Consider the following 14971-nt stretch of genomic DNA (forward strand, 5'->3'; position numbering starts at 1 on the left):
CACTTTAAAACATACCAGGCCAGGCAACTCTCTACAACAAGGGTTTACTTTCCTGTGCACATGTAATGCTCCTGATCCAGACCAGCTCCCTCACTGACGATGCCCTGCTCCTCTCTGCTTCATGTTAATAAGATTTTTTTTTTCGTCCCTGGCTGCCTTTATATGGAAGAACATCAAGCAACACACCAATGAGATCACTTCAGTTATTGTATCCAAGGCATTGTTTGTGTCTCACACACACACAAACACACACATAGCTGTTGCCCCCTGCGTCCAGTCTTTATGCAAAGCTAGGCTAAACAAGTACTGGCTGTAGACACAGAGAAGTTCATTTTTGAAAACTGGGTCCTGTGGGAACTGACAGGACCACTCTCCACCCACCAAACTTTAAAATAATGGCTCAGGAGCAGCAGTCCCTCCATATAAGTCACAGTATTTACCCCACTGGAAACGTGACTCGCTGCATGGAGACCAACATTATGTAATCTGTGACGGCAAGGAACAAGCCAGGGCTCCATTCATGCATGCACACACACACACACAAACGCACATACAGGTAACTTTGTGTGATGATCCTTGAATGTCTGATTGCTGTTTTTATCCAGATTCACTGGAGGAGCTGGAGAGAGAGAGAGAGAAAGAGAGAGAGAAAGAGAGTGAATACCACTGCAAGCAAGATGATAGAGAGTGAGGGGGGCTTCCCAGAGTCTGCTGTATGCACTGATGACAATTCCTATATAGCCAAGTGCAAACTGCTATGACAGCGTGGCTAATTTTACAACATCCCTCTTATCGTTCCTCCTCTTTCATTTTCTTCCTCCACTGTCTCTCTCACACACACACACACGAATGCACACTCACATAGAAACACGCACACACACACTCCCTGCCTGAAGGGCTCTGTCCGTGCGATTAGGGTATCGTTGGATCTGATTGGCTAATACTTTCACCACTAGAAATCAAAAGGATCTGAGCAAGAAGAACGGAGCTTCTCATATGTATTTCATCCTTTTAGTTAGGATCTGTTTCAGATGAGACGAGGCACAACTACTGGCGTTCATGGAGGCCTGTCGTTTGACTTGACTGTAGTCCCTGTAGTGAAAACATTCAGAGGGTGTCACAGTCCTCCAACTGACAAGAGTTCTGATGTTTTTTTTTGTTTTTTTTTGCCAGAATGAAATAGTTTTCCTGGTATGATTTTATCCATACAGCATCTAAAGTAATGACCTGCTACTTAAGTAAAGGTCAGAAATTCTCTAATTCTCTTTCCAATACACTTTACACCTTGATTCAAGTTTGAGTCACTATCAACATACCAGTGGTGAGGAGCTGCTGCCATATCTCCAAGCTAGCTGGGAAATATGAATCTACAAATAGACACAAAACCCAGCCAATCATCTCTCAACTTTCCCTCCGGGTGCTATTGTAATATTTGGAGTACCGAAAATACAACTGTCAGCAATAAATATTAGGAGCCTGGTCTGTATCTGGCTGCAAATCCAAATCCCTGTTCCATTCTGTCCTGAGCCTCTACTGTATGTTTTGAAACAACCTAATATTCTTGCTCGAGGGGGGAAACAGAATAACCTGTCACACACACACTGACAGGTGTCTAAACCCGTTGTGAGAAACTGAAAGTGTCTACTGCAGACCCAGAGGAACACACTTGGGTACAGTAGCTAAGGGGCAATTATGAGTGTGGATAATAACCAGGGAGGAAAATACATATCTGTGTGTTAAGACACTTTAGTACAAGTGAGCTTGAGCTGTGTGAATGTATCTGTGACACAATAACACCTGTCTAGCCGTGTTTTGCATGAATGGCACCCTTACAGTCAACGTGAACAGATGGAGCTAGGCAGGTAGCATCTGTGTAGGAGGAAGACAGAGCTGAGTGAGACAGCACAGCAGAGCAACAGTAGGAACAATCACCATTCTTCTCCTCCGCTTAAGCCTCTTTCATATTGCGACACACAGAGGAATTATAGCAGAGAGACTAGGTCAGCCACTTATCCATCTCATCCAACAATGCAACACGCCACAACTCCACAGCAATTACTGCTCAGCTGGAACCTCTGCCAGAGCACATCCACATCTTGTGGTGGTGATACAGTTTTCAGTGCAATAATAATAATAATAATGAATACTGTGTTGCACAAGTGGTAGGGCAAATGGATAAAGAGATGTTTGAACAAAAATCACATGAACAGAAAAAAATGTTGAGATAAACAAGAGTTGTCTGTGTCAAAGATGCACATTTAAAACCAGCAAAATGTGAAATATTCGACGGAAGCTCAGCCAAACATGACTGTGCTCTGCTCACCCTGCAGTGAAATATCACAGTCGACCAAATTTGAGAGGATTCATCACACTTGCTTGTTAATTAAACCTATCCTCATATGCCTGTGACAACACAAAGCAATGAAACGTGATTAGATACCGAAACAAAAGACGAGCTCTGGAAATGTTTCTGGGTAAAATGGCATTAGCCCTGGTCTCATTCTGCACCAGTAACACAGCGTACATAATCAGGATTAACTTTAGCATGATGGAGAGAGCAAGAGACAGAGAGAGAGAGCGAGAAGTGGTTACCGTGTAATGAATACACAAGAAATACACAAGACAAAGTGTTTTAATTTCATCAAAGCACACAGGATTTCCTTTTGTCTAGATGGGTGTCTATGAGTATGCAGGTAAAAAGAAATATCCAAATACAATGTATACCAAAGATTTTGTGTGATAAGGTCTCCAACTCTTGATTATTTTAATCTGCTGCAGACATGTTGGTTTCCACATTTATGGTATGAGAATGATGATAGCTTGGGCTTGGAGACTACAAACATTTAACCTAGACATTGAGTTGCACTTTGGGAAGTGTAGGATTTAGTGTTTCTGGCGTTTGACTCACAGAGACTAAAAATCAGGGCATCTCTGCTGCAATGATTGTGACCATCCTTTTAGCCATGCTAACAGTGTGGCTCAAGGGATGTCAAAACATCCAGCCTAGTCCAGCCCTTTGGTCCAGACTGAAATATCTCAACACTTATCGGATGGATTGTCATGAAATTGAATGAAAGACATTCATGGTTCCCAGGGGTTGTAGTTTAATGATTTTGGTGATCCTCTAACAACTACTGGAGGTCCCCCTCAGGATGAATTATAATAAAGATGGTGAACATGGTGCACATTATACCTGATAAATGTCAATATACTAGCATTATCATTGTGAGCATGTTAGCATGCTAATGTTAGCATTTAGGTTTAAGCACTGCTGTGCCTAAGTACAGCCTCACAGCGCTGTTAGCATGGATGTAGACTTAGTCTTGTTTGAATCCATCTTTCTCATGTCTCGCAATAAATTTCTGAATTGATGGAGTAGCCCTTTAAATGGTCAATAGAGCCTGTATGGAGAAGACTCTGAGGGTTTGTGGTCTGAGGATCCTTGTAACAAGACCACTTCCTGGGTGGGCATTTTCTCTCACATCAACTGTCACAGTGGATATGTGCGAGGTAGCTCATGACAGTTTAGAATCGGAAGATTTGCCTTGACGCAGTCTGGAAAACAGGGTTGGCATTGGTGTGATGTTGCTTTCTGCCTCCATGTTGTGAAGAACAGAAGGGTTTTCTTCACACTCTCAGACTGTGGTATCTCTTGTAAAATTAGAATGTGTTCAAGCTCACCAGCGTTTGAATTACTTCTTTGTATAGTGTTGCATTTTCTGAACACTATGAATAAAATAACAGAGTAGTATAACCATTTAACCTTAATATCATAGTGTAGGAAGGAATATAAGGGAAGCACAAGTATGCAGAACAATTGGGACATTCCCATTGTTCACATATCTGCCACACACACACTCTGCTTCACACTCTTCTCATGATGTGAAGCATCAGGGTCAGGCACATTTTACTACCCAGAATCCCTGTCTCTTGTCCATCACTGGTTGGAGGACTGATGTAAAGGGCAATGAAGGAGAATGAACACCATAATAACAGATTTATCCCACGTGTTGCTAAGCAACAAATCCAGCAGGCATAGAGTAACAGGGTCTGTATGTTGTGACGATGGTCAATTATCATCTGCCTATGTTGTTGTGAATGCTGTCGACTCGGGTGCACTGTTTACAAAACCCACATGCTGCAGTGGTGTTGCACAGTGTTTACTGGGTGTGTAGTGAATCATACTTGTGACAGCTACACACTCAGTCTCCATAAAAACCAAATCAATCCCATGAGCAATGTTCATACCTTCAGGGACTCCACTAGAGTGGACAGGCATTACATAACATGCTATTATGGTACTAACATTTGTCATCCTTAGCTTTTATGTTCTGCAAGGGATGAATTATACATTTTATTATGTATTCTGAGTGATTGAAGATCCAAGCTGGTACCAGTTTAGTCTGAAAGGTTTCTGCAAAATTTTTCTTCACACATTCCATCATGAACTGTATGATCTGGTTTCTAACTCCCTCTGTAGTCCATTTAACAGCACAGCACTTTACCACTCTCAAGTAAAGCCCTTTCTCAAAACAAACCAGATGTATCTTCTTCATTCTACTGGTCTCACAGTGCTCTGATTCACACAAGTTGAAGAGGTATTAAACAACACCTAGATAAGCCTTTACATGAGGCACACAAATGATACATTCTCCTGTGAACATGATGAACTCAAAGGAATTACAAGCTGTTTAATGTGATTAAAACTATTTTGTAAAAGAATATAAATTCGAAAATATGTTGATGTAAAAATCTCTCAATACATGTGACATCAAACAAAAGTCAGTTGAAATAGAGTTCCCATTCACTTAAGAAAGTGTGTCCAAACTTTTCACTGGTACAGTAGGTTTTTCTTGCCATAATTATTCTTCCTGTTTATACTGGCTGTTAGATCCCTTAGTAATGTATTTACAGTGTAAGTGATGTGAGCCGAAATCCACAAGCCTCTTTCCATGCAAAAAATTATTTAAAGGAGACATATTGTAGAAAGGGAGATTTCCATTTCTTTTTTGATTATAAAGTCGGTCTAGGTGCTATACAACTACTGTGAAAGTATCAAAATGCTCAGTCCACGGAGAAATGCACACAGCCCGTATTCAGAAACTGTGCCTTTAAACGAGCCGTTTGGACTTCTGTAAGGTTGTGATGTCACAACTATATGCTCAGTGTTTCCCCTACCATTGCCCTGGAGGGGACGCCCGGCCCTCCGATGGGAGCCCCCACCCCCCTGAAAGAAACAAAAAAATGTTTATGTTATTTACTTAATTTATATGCACCGATTTTATTTCAGCTCAGTGTGAGTGTCATTCATGGTCGAGCTAGTTTCTCTCCTCTCCTCTGCGCTACAATCTGTTACCTGTGGTTGGCCTGGGTGTGTGTCACTCAGAAAATAGTCAGGCAATCAGAAGAGAGGGGCACTGAGCAGACACAAAACAGCCTGTTTCAGGCTGAGTGAGAGCTGCATCCATTTCGTGTACAGCTGTAACTAGCTGCTTTTTGATCAGAAAAACATGCAAATATTTGTTAATAGATCATGAAAATGAAAATATTAAACCGGGAAAGGGGCATAATATGACCTCTTTAAAAGTTTATCTGAAGCTAATATGAAGTTTCAACCATCCAAATTAGTCAAATCAACTGGATATATTTCAACATTAGTCTTCCTAGTGCCAAAGTCCCTCTTTTTGTTACTATACTTCAACCACAGCTCAACAGGAAAACACTGTCCGAGGAAACACAAAGAGGGAATTTTATGCTAAAAAGACTGTAAATGTGGCAGAATTGATATGATATATAAACTTTTAAATACATCTTTGCACAAAATGACTGTGTGGACACACTGTGGATTTTGGCCCCATCACTTACATTGAAAGCAAATTATAGGGGATCTTTTAACAGTCAGTATGAACAGAGGGAATGATTACAGCAAGGAAAACTTCTTTCAATGTTCATCTGGGCACCTAATTTGTTTTAAGACAGATTTTAAAAATAATGAAACCTTTTAAATAATCACATTCAAAATGATGAACAGATATTTTTTTAATTAAATAACACAAAAATGAAATAGAATGTTCACTTTATATTCTCATATGAATATATCATTATTTGACACTGATAGTCCAAAATAAGTCTGCTTTTTCTATAATTTAAAGTGCAGTGCAGTATATACAAACTGAAAGAGTGTAACTGACATTTATATTAGCCGTAATGAGCTGCAATGCATCCTGGGATCATGGATCGTGTTTAAGAAGGAACCTTATAGCATACGTCCACACTGAATTGCAGAGGGCAGTAGACTGCTGCTGCACTGATGTCTATGGGTTTAAACATTCGAGCATGCTGCACTTCAGGCCACATCTTAATCACTGATGTCACAGAAGGTTTCTTCTATCAGCTGTCAAAGGCTGTGACATCACTGACTGGGGTGTGGCCAGAAAAGCATCACTTTTAGTTTAAAAAGCAGTGCAACAGAAGTTTTCATCCCTCTTTGAGAACATTTATGATTTTTTTATTTCTGAAGAAAAACTAGGAAATACTTACTTTGATTTTGACCCAAATTAAATCTCAGTTATTAATAATTTGCATTACTACTATTTCAAGTTAGCTTAGTCATAAGAGCTACCATTTTTGTGTGTTTTATTAACGGGTCAATTTTAACCAAATTAAGATTCAGGTGGTTACTGTCAGAATCAATATGTATACTGAGTAAGCATCAGTGAAAAGTGCACATCCTCAGGTCAGGGTATGCTGTGCTCATTTGAAGATGAGGCAGCATTTTATTGCTCCATGTCGTTATCATTCTGCAGAGTTTTCATTGCCAGGCCCCACAGAGTTACACTGGAGATGAACTGGCCTTCACTGGACCTGTAGGAGCCACTACTGGGCCTGCTGCTAGACCCTGTAAGGGAACTACAGTGATTGTCTGTAGGTGGCAGGTAAGTCCTCCCCACCAGACCTCTGCTCATCTCCACCGCCATAGTTCCATTCTCCACATACGGACCATACACAACTTCCTGAGACAGGTGGGGTTTGGTCAGCTTCATATGGTCCGAGACGGGCAGGGCTGCACTTCTCTCCTGGTGGGCGGAAGAGAGGAGGTGATGGGGCACCAGGGAGCGCAGCTCTGGAAGGGAGTTGGGGGTAGATGCTGGGCTGAGGTGCACGCTGGGAGGTGGAGTGTCTATATGTGGTGATGGTTGTGGTGGTGAAGGAGGAGGTGGTGAGGGCTTTTCTAGGCCTGTGTGAGGCATCATAGTGGAAAAAGGCTGCTCACTGGTGGTGGCAGGAAGTTTACTGTGGCTGACAGGTTTGGGAAACGAGGCAGCTCCATCGGAGCTACGCGTCTGGTCAGAGTTGTCTGTGACGGGGCTGTCAGATGGAACCCCCTTGCAGTGCATGTTGCTGTGTCTCCTCAACATGGCCGAGCGGGTGAAGCTCTTGCCACAGGCGTTACAGAGGTAAGGTTTCTCACCAGTGTGAGAGCGTATGTGACGCTGCAGGTCCCCTGAGCCAATGAAGCATTTCCCTGCATTGATTTAAAATGCATATTGAGAGTAAAACACTGAGCAAACATGAACTATCTTCCATATTGAATTTAAAAAAAAACTTTTTAGTCAATATTTTTTTTTCATTTGGGCAGGTTACAAACAGAGATTAATTCATTAAGAGTCAAAACATCAGTGATCCTAAAGGAGGAAATGACCACAAAACTGGGAAGCCTAATGTAAAAAGTAAAAGCAGAGGCAAATAGCAGTTAAATCTCATGCTCAAATTCAGCTATTTTGTCGTCTATTCTTGAATAATTAGAACTTGAAAAAGCCTAATCAAGATGACACGTCTATCTGCACTATATTAGATTTTGTTTTTACTAAAATATGTTGGGGTTTTTTGTCAATGTTACATGCAACCATGTCTATAGTGGAATCAGTTTCTACAAAACCAGAACGTGAATGATGATTCCTTACCACAAGTGGCACAGCTGTGGGGTTTTTCCCCAGCATGGCGAGCCTTGTGCTTCAGAAGTTTCCTGTGTGTGTTGAAGGACTTTCCACACTGGTCACAGGTGAAGGTCTTGTCTGTGGCGTGTGTCCTCTTGTGCTCCTTGAGATTGCTCAAGTTGTTAAATCCTGAGAAACGTGACAAATGTGGTGAGTAAAACACCAGTCTATTAAATACACATTGGGACTCATGCAATTGTTTTTTTTCTCATTTTTGTATTTTTATCCTAAAACTCTCTTACTTTTTTCTGTGGTTTGCTCATAAAAGTGTTCAAAGTCAGATTCAACAAACTCTCTTAACTGCCTGAACTTGTCGTAAATCGCTTGTTTCAGCTTGATGAATGCCACCTGTTCATGAGTATGTGTGTGTTCGTGGGATGTGATCATTAGCATAATCCACGCTCCTAAAAATGCCATATAAGATTCCATGTTCCGCTCCATTTGTGGGCGAGTTTCATTCACAAAAAAGTTCCATAAAAATACTGCACAGCATCAAGTCCTGCTTTCAGAAATCAGCAGACAAAAACGTAACAAATTTAGGAGTGTCAGTAGTAGAGGACCTGAAACAATTACAAAATATGAATGAAAAGGCAGAAATGATCTATTCATGAAATTTACGACAGGTCTGGACCACTCAAGAATTTCATTTGTACGAGAAAATTGATGACTGACACAAATGGTCTTAAATCTCTCGTACGTGCATCTTAAGAACAAATCTGTTTGTACGAGTGGTTCTTGCATGAGCCCCTTTGTGTCACAAGCTTTCAGGTGGGTCTCTGAACTATATAGTGCAAAATACTGTCAATTGTTTGTCTCAGGTTCATCTTAAAAATTAGATCATTAGAAAATAAGACCTACAAATAGATTATTAGGTAAGCATCTGTTAGAGTTGTCACATACCTCGACCACAGATATCACACAGATGTGGCTTTTCTCCTGTGTGGACGACTTTGTGACGATGGACATCCCCTGATGCTGTAAAGCTGGAAAACACAGATGAATATTATAAATATATATTTCTGAAACCGCCAGTTGAAATTAAACTTATGTCACTAATGATGTCTAAACTTAAGTAAAACTGCTTTGCTGGGGCTTTAACTCAAATATAATCTGTTCCTGCTGAGCTATCAATTACTGCAACCAACACTTTACTACCACCTGCCTAAATATGTGATTATGTCTTAAAATAGGCAGACCCACAAACTTAATATAAACAAATGCAAGCACTCTAAAATACCCAAACAACAACTTTACCTTTTACCGCATAACTCACAGATGTACGGTTTCTCTCCAGAATGTCGCCGCAAATGTGTCTGTAAATTTCCAGCCTGTAAAACAAAAAAATAGCCCGATGTAATCTAACCGTCTAAGAATAACTGCTGCAAATTAGAATTTAGAACAAGATCATACCTGTGAGAAGTTTCTCCCACAAATATTACACTGAAAAGGCTTCTCACCTGAAACAACAAAAAATGTAGATTTACATCTGATAATGTCATTAAAACAAATTGTACAAAACCACTAATTTAACTGAAATGTGTTACTGTATATCACAGGGGATTATAATGAATTTATAACAGGGATTACCAGTATGTGAGCGCTTGTGCAGCTCCAGGTTGCTCGGGTGTTTGAAGATCTTTCCACACACCTCACAACAATATTGCTTATGTCCTGTCTGCTGTGGTGTCTCTGGCACCATCTTCAGATCTTGTTCCTCTTGGTTCACAGGTGGGGAACTGGGGACTTGTGCATCTGTTGCCACCTCAGGAACCTCCTCCCTGCCTGTTGTAAGGCCCTCAACAGGAGCCTCTGGAGCCCCAGTCTGGATCACTGACTCTTCTTGGTGACTCTCTTTGGGACAGCTAAGGATGGGCTCACTGACTGATTCAGCACACATCTCCTCTAAAGCCTTCTGAGACCGTAGGTAGTTGTATTTCTTCAGGTACACAGTCTTCTTTGGGCGCACTGGCTTGTTGAGCATGGAGTCTGCTTGGTCAGAGCTGGGAGTGATTAAATTATCTGATGGTGTCAAAGAGGAGACAGGGTTCTTTTCAACTGCCAAAGATGTGCAGGGAGGGTTGGGCTGAACCGAGTTTCCTGAGCATACAGGTGTTTGGTTACCTCCCTGGCTGACCCCAAGCTGACACTGCGGCTCCTCCACCGCCACCAGAGGGCCTGAGCCTTGATTCGTGGCAGCACTATTAGTCTGAATTGCAGTTTGTTTGAAGTACTGCCTATTATAAAAGTTACGGAGCTTGTAGCCATGGACAAGCTGTTTTTCTACAGGTGCCTGAGCGCTGCTAGCTGTGTCACAGTTTGAGCTGCTATTAGGCACAGAAACGGGCATCCTTTTGGTGTGGTCCACATCACTGTTAAAGCCTGGCCTCTGTGTTTCAGAGGGACAGTGGAGGTCAACGTCATGAGGCAGACTGCTTCCCAGGAGGCAGTCATGCTCTGAATTCAGCATGCCTGGGAGAGAAAATGACGGGATTTCTACTGGTGGAGGACAAGGCTTGAGAAAAGTATTACACATACTTAGGACGTTTGGAACCTGCAAACACTGAGCGATGTCCAGGAGCGCTTGTACATTATCCTGGTTGATGTCGAGATGAGAGGTATACATGTAATCCAAAATTTGGCCGATACCACCGACATCCTGGATAACCAAGTTGAACACATCGTTCTTCTGACTAGGGGAGTTTTGGAATAAAGACCTGGAAAGATCAAAGTAGTAAAGGGTGTAGATGTGCCAAAAATTCAGTGATGTGTTACTATGCAGCTATAGATATAAACGTACCTGAAATAGGAGCTGAAAGCAGCCAGGACGTTTTTGTGGGCTTTGAAGCAGACACCTTTGACCATCAGCATGCAGTCACAGAGGAGCCCCTGAATCCTCTGCTCCTGGAGCTGATGCAGGAGGTAGGAGCTGTGGTCCATGGTCACTCAGCTCTAACTTCCTCATCAAAAAGCGAATACATGTCACACGGTCACCGACAGGACTACTGATTTACTCCCATTTGTAAGGCAGTTCACGAAATGGAGCCACGTTAAAAGTGATATAAGCAAGTGCTAGCAACATTTGTAAGTGTTTTACTATTCGTACACATCGCAACAACCGCGCAGAATCCGATGTCTGTGCTACGCGACCACCCATGCAAAAAATTGGACGAAAGCTCGCTAACAAGCTAACTACAAGGCAAAGCTAACTAACCGCACCAGTTTACTAAACAAAATGAATCAGTGCTGCACGAAATCCCACACGGGTGACATTTTCAACTGGGAATGAAAGTCCAAACATATTGTTACGTGAAGATAAGTTCAAACATACATCTGCGGATCTCACCTTTTATTTGGATGATGGGTCACTTTTCCACCGAGCTAACGTCACTTCACTTCCTGGTACCGTCAAGGAATCCTTGGTGCACCTTGTATTTCGCGCAGCCAAACCATGAAAACATGAACATGAACAATTATTTTGGGAACTTCAGTAGCAACGATATGTGATGTATTGTAACGTGGATGACATGCTGAAAGTCGCTATTCCTATATTGCTCTTCAATGTAAAAAAAAAAAAAAAATCAACTCCGCCTGGGTCGGAACTTCTCTTCTGTTTCATTTTCACACGGAAGATTAATGATGTAGATACACCGAGTGTAAGTTGGTGTGGTGCCTTTTTTGCCCCACCCGCATTCTGCTAAGACCCGCCCCTACTATGCCTCTAATTGGCTCTGGTTCTGATCTCACGCTTCATGCCTAAACCTAACCAATCTAACCAAAGAAGGCAACGAGTACTAGCCAATCAGAGGCGGAGTAGGGCGGGTCTTCGCAGAATGCGGGTGGGAAAAAAATAAGGCTGGTGTCGTCACGTGTGTTTTGAAAAGTTAAGCACCGCGGATGGAGAAGTGTAGAAGGACCGTTGCTTCTCAGTGCGATTTTGAGACAAAACAAGTTTAACATCGCGGCATACAACAGTTATACGTTTGGATAAGTCTTCTACTAACTTCCAGTGACCGGTTCAATTGTGGCATTTGCCAGCTTTACTTGTCTTTGGCTAACGTTAGCTCGTCCCAGTGCCGTGTCGCTTTCGCATATGTATTTCGGTTTAAACGTTAGTGTCGTCAGTTTCAGTTAAGATAACGTTACACAGTTAAAACCCAGCCGAGCAGCCAGACTCATCGTTGAAAATGGTGTTCTTCACTTGCAATGCCTGTGGCGAATCCCTGAAAAAAGCTCAGGTTGATAAACACGTGAACATGTGCCGGGGCTGCCAGGTCCTGTCCTGCATTGACTGTGGAAAAGACTTCTGGTATGTTTTCACTACTACCGAGTTTCCAGTTAAACACTCAAACTGACAGTGCTAAATGTCTCTATAATTTAGTTTTTCTGTATGTGTTGGGCAGGGGAGAGGACTACAAAAATCACATTAAATGCATCAGTGAAGATCAGAAGTATGGAGGCAAAGGCTATGAGGCTAAGGCAAACAAAGGAGATGTGAAACAGCAGCAGTGGATTCAGGTAAACTATGCCCATCAATGTAACCGTTCTGTATGTCTTAAAGAGGAAAAGTAGGGTTTTTTTGTTTCTAACCTGGTTATTCCTCTCCTGAAGAGAATCCATGACGCCATGAATAAACCTGGAGTCAGTGCAAAGCTGAAGGATGTGCTCAAACAAGTCAGTGCGTATGATAACGTCCCAAGAAAGAAGGCCAAGTTTCAGGTTGGTGTTCCTAGAAAATAGTATCAATTACTTCACATTTTATTGAATATACTGACTGATCAGTTGTGTCTTCCTAGTGGTTTTTTTAGTGGGTGAGGGAGACATAAATGTGGGTGTGTGTATGTGTATTACAGATATTGGGAACTTGCATTTGTGAACTAATCACCTTGTGACTTTTCCTCAGAACTGGATGAGAAACAGTCTGAAGATTGCCAACCCCAGTCTGCAAGAAGAAGTGTGGGATATCCTCAATACAGCCACTGAAAATGTAAGTGACTATACTTAGTGATACTGTTTGATTGTTTGTCTTTTTCCCCGATGCATATCAGTTGTTGTTTGTCAGCACAGTAGATACGGTGGAAAACTAGTTTTAGTACGTTTAGTTTACTGATAATTTCCTAAGTATTGAAATAATGTCAGTAGGGGCTTCCACTGGCTCCAAAGTACATTGAAAACATGCTACAGAGTTTCCTCTTTCATAGGTAATATCATATCTTGCTAAATGAAAATGTAAATGTTTCCACTGAAATAATTTCCACAAAGGTGGTATGTGTATTAGAAGCCGGTCAATGTAACTATCAGATTTTGACTGTTATGTAGCACTTATGTCATGACATGTGGAGAAAACATCAATAGCAAAACAACAATATGCTCCTTTATGCGCTTTTCCTTGTGAGTCTGGTTGTAATAAATTCCATTAATGAAAGAAACAATAAGTTACCCATGTTTGCAATATCCCAGCTGACTTTCATCATTCACTCTTAATCTCACAGCCTCCCAAGGCTCCGCAGCAGACTAAAGAAGATAAACAGACAGTAGCTGAAGTCAAAGTGGATACTAATGGAAATGAAAAGCAGAATGGTCACCCAGATGTTGAGAAGAAGAAACTGAACAAGCGCGAGCGTAAAGAGGCCCGTCAGCAGAAGAACGGGAAGGTTACTAAAGGTGCTGAAAAGACAGTCGCACAGGAACCAGAGGAAGAGCAGACAGCTACAAAGAAAAAAAAGGACAAAAAGAGAAAACATGGAAATGAAGAGAATGGGCATGGTGCTGATGATGAGATATCCAGCAAGAAGACGAAGAGTGAGTACGAAATTTGCTGAAGGGTTCACACATACTCTGTTATGTTGAATCTTTCTGCCAGTATATTGTTATTAGTAGTAGTCTAACTTTTAAACATGTGCTTCCCTGATATTAGCAAATATAATGACCCCATGTTTGAATTAGCAGCTTTGCAAATTGGCTGTCAAATGTAGGTAAATAATTAAGATTTTGTGGAAATGCAAAACACTACCATCCACCTGTGTGCAGTATGCACTTTTGTGCATGTATTTGGAAATATTAAAATTATGACCCATTTTCATTTTTCCTTGTTAACTGAAAAGTGTAGGACTACGGTAAGTATTTTATGATTCACTTATGACTTTTATCTTTTGTCCTCCAGTTGGCCAAACAACAGAGGCTGCTGACATACACATGTCAGAGGAGACTGACGATCAAGCAGTTTCCAAAGGTAATGTGGTTTGGTACATGCCCATGATTGACATCTGTCAATAAATAAATGACAGTTTTAAATAATGAAGCCACCAGGGGTCAGTGTTGTTTCTTTTGTTGACGGTGAGGAAATGACCCTCAGAGAATATTCTCAATACCAACAGCTAATTAGTGTTTCTGAAAAACTTACAGGGAAATTCAACTGGAAAGGAAATATCAAGGCAGTACTGAAAGACTCACCTGAACAGGAACTGTCGGTGAAGAAACTCAGGAAGAAGGTGAGACACAGAGTGTTTTACTTACTGAGTTGACATAAGTCTGCAGCTCTTTGTTTGTACAGCATCCCATTTGACCTCTGAACTCACCATGTTGTTCTGATAATCTTATAGAAAGTAAGTTGAAAATTAGACTTGTCTTTGGTGTAACATGATGTTAAGAGCTTGATCCTCTTTTACAGGTTCTGGCAGCGTACTATTCATTCACTGGTGATGGAAACTTTAAATCGGAGGAGGAGGTGCTAGCACTTTTCAACAAGAAGATCAACAACAATCCCAAGTTTAGAGTTTTGAAAGACAGAGTTAAACTTGTAAACTAAACATCGTTATCTCACCCTTCTAGCATGAAATGTATGTTGTTCCTAGACTTTTAAAATGTAAAAGTTATTGTTGTCTGCCATCTTTGCTTGGATGTTTTTATACAGATGACATAATCTTGAAGATTAAATAATTTTATAACTGAAGTATTTTTCCTGTTCCTGTTCAGTA

General features: G+C 41.3%; 2 protein-coding genes across 4 annotated transcripts; one reads left to right on the forward strand and one right to left on the reverse strand.

The window, feature by feature from the left end:
* Window positions 1-6021: 6021 nt before the first annotated feature.
* zbtb49 (zinc finger and BTB domain containing 49) lies at window positions 6022-11787 on the reverse strand. Of its 3 annotated transcripts, XM_042406102.1 has the most exons (8): window positions 11341-11787; window positions 10795-10950; window positions 9585-10711; window positions 9408-9454; window positions 9252-9325; window positions 8898-8980; window positions 7965-8126; window positions 6022-7525 (listed from the first exon to the last, which is right to left on the reverse strand). In XM_042406102.1, the coding sequence occupies exons 2-8, from the start codon at window positions 10932-10934 to the stop codon at window positions 6777-6779; spliced, it is 2382 nt and encodes a 793-aa protein (XP_042262036.1). In that variant the 5' UTR covers window positions 10935-10950; window positions 11341-11787; the 3' UTR covers window positions 6022-6776. The 3 variants fall into 3 exon arrangements, with proteins under 3 accessions (XP_042262036.1, XP_042262037.1, XP_042262038.1); XM_042406103.1 differs by lacking the exon at window positions 11341-11787 and having other exon boundaries at window positions 10795-11334; XM_042406104.1 differs by lacking the exons at window positions 10795-10950; window positions 11341-11787 and having other exon boundaries at window positions 9585-10466; window positions 10549-10639.
* A 63-nt stretch (window positions 11788-11850) lies between these two features.
* Window positions 11851-14946, forward strand: lyar (Ly1 antibody reactive homolog (mouse)). The gene is made up of 8 exons (XM_042406105.1): window positions 11851-12303; window positions 12398-12512; window positions 12606-12713; window positions 12898-12981; window positions 13487-13796; window positions 14158-14226; window positions 14400-14485; window positions 14665-14946. The coding sequence occupies exons 1-8, from the start codon at window positions 12182-12184 to the stop codon at window positions 14800-14802; spliced, it is 1032 nt and encodes a 343-aa protein (XP_042262039.1). The 5' UTR covers window positions 11851-12181; the 3' UTR covers window positions 14803-14946.
* Window positions 14947-14971: the final 25 nt, after the last annotated feature.

This window comes from Thunnus maccoyii, chromosome 3 (assembly GCF_910596095.1).
Source record: "Thunnus maccoyii chromosome 3, fThuMac1.1, whole genome shotgun sequence".
In the NCBI taxonomy this organism is placed as follows: Eukaryota; Metazoa; Chordata; class Actinopteri; order Scombriformes; family Scombridae; genus Thunnus; species Thunnus maccoyii.